The 11,001-nt window shown below is 52.2% G+C and overlaps 1 protein-coding gene across 1 annotated transcript in view; it reads left to right on the top strand.

Moving 5' to 3' along the window:
• Positions 1-6,222: 6,222 nt before the first annotated feature.
• Positions 6,223-11,001, top strand: part of ISM1 (isthmin 1) — a gene marked incomplete at its 3' end in the record, with an annotated part of 38,642 nt that continues 33,863 nt past the window's right edge. The window contains exon 1 of the mRNA XM_079532647.1: positions 6,223-6,675. Coding sequence (XP_079388773.1) covers positions 6,544-6,675 — 132 coding nt within the window. The 5' untranslated portion in view covers positions 6,223-6,543. The remainder of the gene's footprint in view (positions 6,676-11,001) is intronic.

Raw genomic sequence — 11,001 nt, 5'->3', positions numbered from 1 at the left:
TGCCAATGGCAGGGAGTTGGAGCTGGATGGGCTTTAAGGTCCCCTCCAGCCCAAGCTATTCTGATTCTGGGAAAGCCCATGCTTGATCAAAGAGGGCTCTGCTGACATTCAGTGGTGGTGCTGACCCTGTTTTCCACCAATGAAAACTGAAGCCTCTTTCCCTTGAGGATTTCCATAGGCTTGCTCTACCTCCTGAAGCTGATTTTCATTGCTCTAGGATGTTACCAGTAAACTGAGAAGAAAATCTCTGTCCTTGCTTAGCAGCAAGTAACTGTTGCAGGCAGCAAGGTGGAGCTCCAGGTATTGCTTTTTGCATGCTGTTCCATTCATGCTTGCTGTTGTCTTCAGGTTAGGCAAGGAGCAAACTTCTCCTCTGTAGGATAGCTGCCTCGAACAAACGTGTGCTGAGCCGTAGCCTGTTGCCTCCCTCTTTCTCACCCCTGTGCATCCAGTTTGGAGCAGGTTCCTCAAAACTATTGCTTCTGGCAAGACTGGGGAAGACAGTTGTGTGATTTCCCCAGGCACAGGTGGGTGGCCCTGCTCTCTATCCCCTCACCACCAGTACACACCAATCCCAGGCCTGCTGCAGAGAGGCTCTGTGGATGCCTTTCCCCAGCCCAGCTCTGTGTTCTGGCCACCAGATCCACGGAGAATTCCACATCCTGCCATGGACAGCAGGTGAAGCTGTTGCTATCGAACCACCTGCATTTGCTTCCTAGACAATGTGTGAAGTTGGGTAGCAGAGGATGTTATTCTTTAACTAAATAATTGAGATGAGAGGCCCCAGATTCTTTTTTTTCCTCTCCATTGCTTTACTTAACATAATATCGACCTTTACAAAGACTTTTCAAATTAATCTCGTCCTCTACTGCCTGGGATATTCCACAGGATCTCTACCCTGTTTGCTGTTATGATTACCATTGTTGGTACTGGGGTATTGCAAACCTGGCCAGCACTCTGCTAAAAGCTGTGCTAAGAGAGGACACAAAACCCAGCCTGCTGTGCCCCGCTGCTGTTAGGAATATCTAACCCAACCGCCTGTATGTAATCTGGCACAACAGAATTTAGGAACAGAAACTTAAGAACCCTAAGAGAGGGGCACATGTGCTAGTTTACTTGGTTTCTTCACCTGCATTAATAACTGTGAGCTGCCTCCTGCTGTTTCCTCACAGTGTGCCACATGGCTGCGTAACAGCTAAGTTTACACCAAGCACATTGCCACCATTCCTATGGAAGATTCGCTTCACATTTAATGCCTTTTCCCTTCATCTCAGCAAACATACCTGTTTAAAAAGACTGTTGCCAAAGCAGCGGATCATTCAGACAGCTCTGCAGGGTTTACAGTGTTTGTTATTGTGCTTGGATTTGGGTACCAGCGGGCTTGGCACCAGAGCCTCAGAAAGAAGGGAATGGCAGGGAAACACCTGTCCTCTTGGTCCCTGTTTCTGCCAACTTTGTAGCAGCCGTTACCCAGGAGGCACAACCTCACTAATGAAATCTTCAGCCCTTGCAGCAGAGATCCAGCACAGCCCTCTGCCAGGTGACATCGTCTGATGCCATCAAGAAATGAGCTGAATTTTATTCACTTATTCTGTTGGGATGTGAAGTTCCCTGCAATGGAGACAGCCCTTCGTCTCATCCACCAGCACCGTGTTTGTTGTGAAATCCTCCCCTCCCCTTTCGGCTTTCTTTTGGGTTTTAATTAAATACTTCCAGAGTCACAAAAAAACAACCTTGAACAAAAAGCCAATTGCAATCCAGTAATGTGATGTTTTCCCTTGGGGAAATAAAGGGGTTGGAAACCATAAGTGTGGAAGGTGTAAACTCCTCTGTTTATCTCTTTGTTTTTGGTTGGTTGTTGCTTGTAAATGTGCTGCGGAGGGTACCTGTGCATGTCAGCAGAATTTAGACTCTTTGGGCACTTCTGGAATGTTTCCCCGTTGGGCTGACTTCCACAGCCACCTACCAGTGCACCCTGACCAACGCTGTGGTGCAGCTGCACATCATCAGTAACAAAGGCACAGCATATAGGAAAGTGAAAATGTGGGGGAGAGTAAAATAAACACGATTCGGTATTAAAAATAATAGAGGCGGGAAACTGGGCTGCACTGTTTTCTCCATTTCCATCTTCTCTCATTCAGACTCTACTCGTTATATGTTTCCACTTCAGGTGTTAATAAAGTGGCCGCTGCATTTCCAGTCTGTCACACAATTCAGCAGTGGTGTCCCAGCCACCGGCTCTGGCTGGGGGCTGAGTATGAAGGCAGGATGGAGAGAGCAGGTCTGGGAGAAGCAGGAAATTGAGCTAACCAGACATTGTAAAAAGATGGTGTTACTCTTCCAGTTGTAATTTGTTGAGATAAACATGTCAGAGAAAGGCTGATGTTGTCACCGGGGGAAGGTTGTTCTTTTTTCACTTTTTCTTTCTTTTTTTTTTTTTTAAAGACCCTTGTGTTGTGTGTGCATTTATAGCTCCCAGCTTAGAGGCTGGAGCTGGAAGCTCATCAGCCATTCTGTCTCCTATCTGCTGATCTGCTGGCATTGGGGGAAGGGCAGCGTGGGCAAACAGGCATTGAATTCCACCTTGATAAGCAGATCCAGGAAGAGCCGTAGAGCAAAGGTGGGGAAGAGGAAGGAGAAGCTTTAGCCAACTGTCTCAATCCAGCACTGCTCAATGCTCACCAGAGCAGAGGTCGTCACCACCTATAATAACCCTCGGGAAGCCAGATATATGCTTTCCATTCACCACTCATCTACAAAGTGTCTTCGGGTGAAATCGTGGCTCCTCTGAAGTCAATGGGAGCTTTGCCAACAACTTTACCGGAGCCAGGTTTTCATCGCAGACAATTTTAAAGCAACCTCCGGGCTTAAAGATAAAACGACAGCATGCTGAGTGGGCGCAGGGAGGAGCAAGATGAGGAGAGAGCAAGGCTGTAGCAGCCACATCTGAAAAGCTGTCAGCCTTGCCAGCAGGGCACCTCCACTGTCCTGGAGCAAGGCTGACACTAAAGGAACAACCTAGACAAACAGGTGAGCACCTGCATCCTTCGGCTGCTGGGACAGCTGGGCCCCAGCTGAACCACAGTGCTGACACCACTGGCAGTGGCACTCACGCTTGGTTCATCTATTGCTCCCACCTCCACCTCCTCCGCACTCCTGAAATGCAGTACTGATGGTGGTGCTACATCACATCATGTTATGTTTTCCCTCCCTCTCTTCAGCTAGCTTTGAAGGATGTCACCTGGCGGCAGCAATCATCCAAAATGAGGATTTTTCACACTTGAGCGGGTGCAATTAACGTACTAATGATTTCAGTCAGCAGGACCACCCAGGCTTCATATGGTGTCATTTCTCAGCTGGGTGGTGCTTGGTTTCCAGGAGTGGAACTCATACCAAGTGTAGGTACCCGTGTGGTGCTGGGGTGGGGTTCACCCTTCAGAGCAAACAGCCCCATGCACGGCTTGCTGGCCATAAATACTGCAAGGGGCACAGTGACCACGGTGTGCTGTTTTGGTGGACGGGACGAGCAGAGCCCTGACCGACCCCTGAAACATCTCCACAGGAGATAGTCCTCAAAACATGGTTGCTTTTGAGTACATCTGCCCTAAAGGTTGCAATTCATTAATGAAGTCATCGATGTTTAACTGTTTGTGAATTTCAGTTGGCATCTACAGCACACGTGCTTCCTGCTCTCCCCCAGTACAGCCACACAGCACTGTCGCCATACACGAGTGCCGCTTTTGTCCCAGCTTTTTCAAGTGGGAGGGACTTTGATTTCTTGCTGCCAGCCAATCACTGCCAGTAGTAGCACTGCTTCATCCCTCTGTCTTTCCACAACAGCGTAACACATAAAACTTAATGTCCCATGAGGAAATGCACACCAGCTTGGGCCCATCTCATCTGGATTAAAGATGTCTTTTGGTTCAGTCTTTCGTAAGGCGAGGGAGAACATACATTACCCAGAGCTCAGCAGCAGATCCATGTGTGCGCGTCTCACCAGGCTTCGCTTGGACTGTTTCGCATTACGGCCTCCTGTCCCCCTGGGCATAGATTTGTGCCATAGAGCTCTGAAATACACAACTCACGTGGAAAGTTTCCACTTTTCCTTAACAGCCAGGAGCCACCAACAGCCAGTAGGCAGGGACAGGCTCTGCCTCACCTGGAGGACCGTTCTGCCTTTTTTCCGCTCGATTTCCCCTGCCCCCTACTTCCTGCCTGCTGCCACTGGCTGCCAACATCCCAGCAATGGCACCAGGGAAGCTGAGGCTGAGCAATGACATCTGAAGCACATCAGTGTTTTTATCTCCTCGGTATTTTGATTAGCGCAAGGAATGTTTGGGTTAAAGAAAACACAACCTTCTTTTAGAGCCACATGACAGTCCCACACGCTGTTAGGGCTTTATGTAGTGTGGAATGGCTTTGTAGAATTTCCCTGTGTATCTGGGCACACGGGTGCTATACGGGGTGCTCCTCGAGGAGTGATCTCATGAGGCAGAGTGCTCAGGACACTGATGTCTGTGCAGATCCTTCCTACCGCAGCGCTCATAGCAGGTTAAAAACTCTTAAACTGAACAGTTGGGTTCTGTGGCTTTTGGTCTCATTTCTAACAGTGTTTCAGTGCAATTATTTTAACCACTTCCCTGTCTGACAGCATTATCATTGGAAGGGCAACCTGTCTGCCTGGAACATGCCAGCATTCTGACTCATTTGTGACTGGAGCCCTTGGACACACCAGACCTGTCCGAGGTCCGCTGTGAGTTCCGGCTCTCCCATGCCCCACACACACTGCTGGGCCAAGGGAAGCAGGGTGCAGTGCGATGCAGGTAGGATCCCACCTTGTGCCTCGGCCACAGCTGGCACCACACTCTGAAAGTGCATCTCCCCCTCACTTTGCAGCAGAACTGCTGGGGATGTCACTCCCAGGATGAGAACGTTTGGGGTGGAAACTGCTCTTTCTGCTTTTGGCCATTCTGGCACCAGCTCGACCTCCCAGCTGCCACGCACAGCTCTCTGCTGCTCTCACACAGGCCCCAGTTGCACAGTTCCTTGCTTTCATGTCACAGTCCGAACTGTAGAAAACAACCACAAAGATTCCCAATGTTTCACCCATTTTTGGTGAGGTGACTCTCTTTCACATTTCTTTGAGCTGTGTTCTCTTTACAGTGACCTGCAGCACTTAGGAAGAGGTTTGGCTCTTTCAGATTGGACACCAGAGTACACGTACTTACAGCAGGCAGTCATCTCACCCCCATCTCCACTGAACCGTTTTCATCTCTTTTCAAACGCAACTTCACTTTAAACTCGGGGGCCTCCCACCTGAGAGACAGCGTTTGTTCCGCTGTACTTTTACAGCCGGCAAAGAGGAAAACTGCCTCCTGCAAGGGGACACAGAGGCGGCATTCCCCGCAGCCCGGAGCTCCGCGCAAGGTGCAGCGACGGCCCGGCCCGGGGGGCTCGGGGATGGGAGGGGGACGGCAGGCAGCAGCGGAGCTGCGGAGAGAGAGAAGGGAAAGGGGGGGAGCGAGCAGGGGGGAGGACAGCAGGGGAGGGAGGCAGAGCACTATAAAAGCATCCGCCGCACACCTCTCCCGGCACAGAGCGAGGGGGCGAGAAAGTTGGTGCGGGAGCAGCAGCGGCAACGGGAGGAGAGCCGACCGTCCGCTCGCACACACGCACGTTGGCAAGAGAGAGTGCGGTGCTGCCCCTGCCCAGCCGTAGGAGAGAGAGAGGAGAGATGGAGCCAGGTACCCAGCTCCCAGCGAGGGCAGCCGGCTGAGCCTCCCGAGGCCCGGGGAGCCCGCGGCGAGGAGGAAGAGAAAGAAGAGGAGGAGGAGGAGAAGGAGGAGGAGGAGGAGGAGGGGGTTGGGGGGCTACCCCTCACTGCCCCCCTCTCACCGGGAGAGGCCGAGCCGGGAGCCGCGGGGAGCCCTGACGGGGGGAGGGAGGGACGGAGGGACGGAGGGAGCGGCGGGGCGGACGAGGACACGACGGCGGGGGGGGCAGCTCGGGGGCCACCCCCATCCCCTCGCGAGGGGGGAGCCGAGAGCCCCCCGCTCTCTCCTCCCCTCGGGGCTTCCCCGCCGTGTGAGAGCCGCCCCCCGCCTCTCCTCCCTCCCGCGCACACGCACATACACACACGCGCGGATCCCGGCTCCCCCCGGCCCCGCGGCCCGCTCGCTCCCTCCCTCCGACGGCCCACGGTGCCTCTGGCTTGCAGGGCTGCTCGCGGAGACGCCGCCTGCCCGCGGCCCCGCCGCTACCTGCCGCCCGCCGCCGGGCAGCCACGGGATTCCCGCCGCCGCCTCCGCCGCGTCCCGCCCCGACGTGGCTCCGCCGTGGTGTGGCGGCCCCCGCTGCTGCTGCTGCTGCTGCCGCCGCTGCCGCCCCGCCGACGCCGAGAGCGGCGCGGTCCCGGCGGCCGGCCCCGGGGCTGCTCCGGCGGCGGCGGCGGCTCCGGCGGCGGCGGCCGCGGCTCCTCCTCCTCCTCCGCCTCCCCCTCGGCCGCCGCCGCCGCGGGGCCCTAAAGCCGCCCGACTCAAGAGGATGGTGCGGCTGGCGGCCGAGCTGCTGCTGCTGCTGGGGCTGCTCCTGCTCACCTTGCACATCACCGTGCTGCGCGGCGGCGGCGGAGAGCCGCAGGGTCCCGCGGGCGCCGCCAACCACAGCCAGCAGCAGGTGAGTGCCGTCCGGGGAGAGCGCACCTGTCCCGACCGCGGCAGACGGAAGGCGGAGCCGCCGCCGGGCGCGCTGGGGCGGCAGCGGGCGTCGCAGCCGCGGTGCGTGCGGGGCCGCGTGGGGCGTCCCAGCCGCGGCAGTCGGGGAACGGCGCTGGGAACGGGAAGTACGGCCGTCCCCAGGGTTATCGGGACGCGGGCGGGCGAGGGATGCTTGCGGCTGATGGGGAGCGGGGCTGGGTGCGACGCAGCCGTCCGTCCCAGCCTCCCGATCCCGTGGAACCGACGGTGAGTTACCTCGGTGAGAGGTGAAGGACTCCTCCTGTTCTGCGTCCGGCAGTTCTGTTTTTATGCAGCGTCCCGTTTTGTAGGCGTGTGGAGAGGCGGTGGTGCGGGACCGTCCGGGCGCCGAGGCAGGACTGCGCGTAGCTGGTCAGGTGCAGCCGTTCTCGAGCTCCGTATCCTGGAGTTAGAACAGAAAAGCCACCAAACCACGTGAGAAGCTGATAGAAAACGAGTAATCATCACCGGCATAAATTCACGCGCCCCCCCCGGTATCATGTTAGACGATGGGAGGCATCGGCAGAGTGCATCTTTATAAACGTGAGGAGGAGGTGCTGGAGACCCCCCTGCATTCACGGGCTCTCGCCCCCCCCCCCCCCCCCCCCCCCCGGTGCAGTCCCCTACCGAGTCCGGATCCTGTGGGGGGTCCCGCCACCCGCCAGGGCCCACTGTGGTGCCCCTCTGCAGCTGTAGTGCTGGCCTTGGCCCTACGGGACGTTTTTGTTTGATATCTTCACAATTTTGTCTATTAACATTTTACAAACGATGCTTTTCCTCACGGGTGCTCAGAATGCCTTTTTAAAAGGATGTTCCTTGGAAAAGTAAATGTGGAGAAGTTTTTTATGAGGTGTTTGCTATCATTAGGATAACCCTGAATTTGCCTTTTCTTACCGGGGTTGTAATGTAATGAGGGAAACAGCTGGACTGCGTGCTGCATCCCCGAGGAGCTCTTCTCAGAGTGCTTTTGTGGAGTTAAGGTGATAGAGGAGGAAAATCGGATAGTTATCTCAGGGTGTTGTCATTCTGCCTTGGCCATCTCATCCAAATCTGTTCATTGTCAGCTTGGACCATTTTTTCTGTTCGGTTATTTCATTTGTACAGAAAACTTAGGAAAGTGTGCCTTCAGGCACCATGATGGCTTTAGCAGTTCATATTTTGCCATTTGTAGAACTGAAATTTTTATGTACTTCCCAGCAGAATGGATTCTGCAGCTCCGTATCTGGGAGAGCACGTCTGTGCAACGCATCTCAGGAGGGAGATCAGCGGGTGATCGTCAGGGCAGGCGGCAGCCTGTCCGCTTCTTCTTGGATTAGGGCTGCCAGGGACTCCTCAGCCAGATGGAAAGCACTGTAACCTGCCTCAAAGGTTGAGCAGGCGGATGCATGGCAGCACAGGGCAGGAGGATAACTTTGCATGGGTGTCTCTGGGTCGGGGGCTGAGCGCCCTATGGCTGCTAGCACGGCTCACACCGAAGTGAAACACAAAACAGCAGCGCACTGTGTTCCCGCGTAAAGGGTCAACGGGGAATAAAACCACACAAAACTGCACTTAGGTTTGTTGGTGTGAACACGCAGACACCTCTGCGGTTGTTACCACTCATACTAAAGAGCCCCAGTGTTGATTTAGAATACATACGGATATGTGATGCAGTGAACCTCTGCTTCATGTATACGGCTAGCTGGCTGGCTCGTCACTCTGTCCTGCTGGCGGTGCTATCAAAGCAACAGGTGTTCCGTGGGGCTGCAGTTCTGAGTATTCCTATCCTCTGGTTTTCCTTTCTTTGTCAGTCTCAGTATGTCTGCGGAAAGAAAAGATTGTGAGAATCCGCCCAAGTGTCGGTGTTTCGTCTGACCAAATGCCATCATTTGCTGCACAGATCATGGCGAACACGGAGAAGGCTGCTCTGTGCAGCAGCTGCTTGGGGAAATGCATTCTGACGGTGCAGATTTCTGCATTAAAATTGCTTGTGTTTATTCCTGGCTATTATCAAAAGGAAGCTGTGACATTTTAAGGCTTCTGCGGTCAGTTTGCACCAGTAAAGCAGTCTGAACTTGGTTCTGTGTGTCCGGAAGAAAATCTGAAGCATTGGTCTACTATTTTTGTTAAAAAAGTAGAACAAGCAGACAAAATCCTAGCATGTTCCTGAACCTTTATCATAAAGCTGGTTTACAAAGAATCTGTTCTAATTTCAAATGCTAATGGAGATTTAAGTAGTCTGAAACAGGGACCTGTATGTGTGTAGTCAGATTCATGAAGAGAGGAAGAACTTTTCTTTCTCCCAGTGTTGCTCCTACAAGCAATGGAAGGATTTGAGAGAAAACACAATTATTTTTTTTTGCCTCCCAGTTATGTTTGAAATGCTGATGGATGAAGAAAATCCAGATAGAACTTCCACCTTACAATTAAACAAGCTGTGTTTTCCCCGCTCTTGTTTCTGCTGCTGTTCCCTGTGCTGTCTCTGTTCCTGGCCACCCGGGAGAACGGCCCCTTGTGCTCTGCTGGGGCTCTTTGGGTGGGTGGGATACAGCCGTGGGTATCCTCACTTTGCTGCTGCAGGAAGAAATAGGCTCTGCATCTTCATCGCTGCAGTTTTGTGCTGCTGCAACATAGGTTTTATGGCAAACTAATGTGAAATGGGAAATGTGTTTCGTCGTTTTCAAGGCTTGCTTTTCCTTGCTGCCGATGGCACTGGAGGGATCCAGGCAAATCACAAAATGGTCACTCAGATACAGTGGAGTAATTCAGTTTCTGGCTCTCCCAGTCCAAGCAGGAGTCAGGCTGTTTACTTTGGGAGAGTTTTAGGCTGAGCTTTATAAAGCCTGTTGGAGCTCTGGGGCTTTACATTTGGTTAACTCTCATAGAAACTGATTGTCTAAATCATCTTTGAAAAAATGTTGATTCAGCTCTTTGCATTCATGTTTTGCAGTCTGTCCTTAGCCTTTATAAGATGCCGATAACTGAATGTACATCGTATATTTCATATGAGCACTAAATCCTTCTCTGCCTTAAGAACAGTTCATACACTGCACAAACGACTTTCAGAGCAGGTGTCCTGTGAGTGAAGCAAGCTGATACTTGAGGAACCAAGGTCTCTTTTGGTGAGGTTGTTACTCATCACAGAGGATGTCCTGGTTTGTGCTTTTTGACGGTGATAGTCCAGTGATAGATAAAACCTGTCTGTTCTCAGCAAGCTTTGTTGTATAATTTCTTAGCAAAAGCTCACCCTCACCATTGGCATATGTTCTCCTAGTTAGGCACTAAGCCTTATGAAATGACTTGCACCATGTGCAGTTCATTCTCTCATCTCCTAAGGGAGAGAATTATGTGTGCTCTTTAGTGGTTTTGCCAGTGGGCTGTGGCTTGGTCCAGGATCTAGGGGGAAGGAAGGGTGATTAGCTTTACGTGTGCTGCTGCTGCGTTTGTGGAAGCAGAGAAATGGGGGGGAAGAAATGAGGCTGCTGCTCTGAGCAGAGCATTTGCTGTTGTCCATGGCTCCTAGGAGAGATTCCTCCACATGCCAGTCCTAGCTTCAGGAAAACTCCAGAAAATGTTAAGCTATGCACCTATCTATACCTGGGATATTGATTGATATCCCAGTAAACAAAAGCATTCCTGGTGGAAAAGAGTTACTGCACCTTCAGGGTAAGATGTAGCAAGCTTCTTGATAAGTAGCTAAGACTACTGCAGTAATTTAGAACAGGAATCCAGGAATATAATATTTAGTTATGGCTGCAAAGAGCAGTGTTACTCAGGCATTACAAATGTAATTTCCTATGTTAGATTTGACCAAGATACTTGGATGACACACATTTTGCTGAATTTCTCTCTAGCTCAACAGCTGAAAGTAACTGCACTGCTCGAGTCTTCAGTGATAAATACCTGGCATGAAATCACAGTGTGCACTTCAGTTTCTACAACTGTATCTCAGAGCAGTTTTCTCCTAGTGCCTTATACAGAAGACTCTACTGAAGTGCTTTATTTCTGTTTTGAGCAAGATTAGGATCATTTTTCCATCTCTTCATAGGATTGTATCGAACAGAAACAAACAAGCAGACAAAAACAGTGTCTTAAAGTCATTCTGGGTCTGGAGCAAGAATGGTTAAAGGGAAGCCTGCTATTCATGGCTCAGGGTCATGCTGATGGATTTAGGTGGCTGACTGACAATGACATCAGGAGTGGTAGGTTTGAATCAGGTTCCTGGGAAAGTCCAGAGCCTTACTGATGATGCTTAGTGATAATGAGATGTGGAGGCAAGGCATGGGTA

Source organism: Tetrao urogallus, assembly GCF_951394365.1.
Source record: "Tetrao urogallus genome assembly, chromosome: 2".
In the NCBI taxonomy this organism is placed as follows: domain Eukaryota; kingdom Metazoa; phylum Chordata; class Aves; order Galliformes; family Phasianidae; genus Tetrao; species Tetrao urogallus.
The sequence above is the reverse complement of the archived record's forward strand: the minus strand, read 5'-3'. Positions and strand labels throughout refer to the sequence as shown.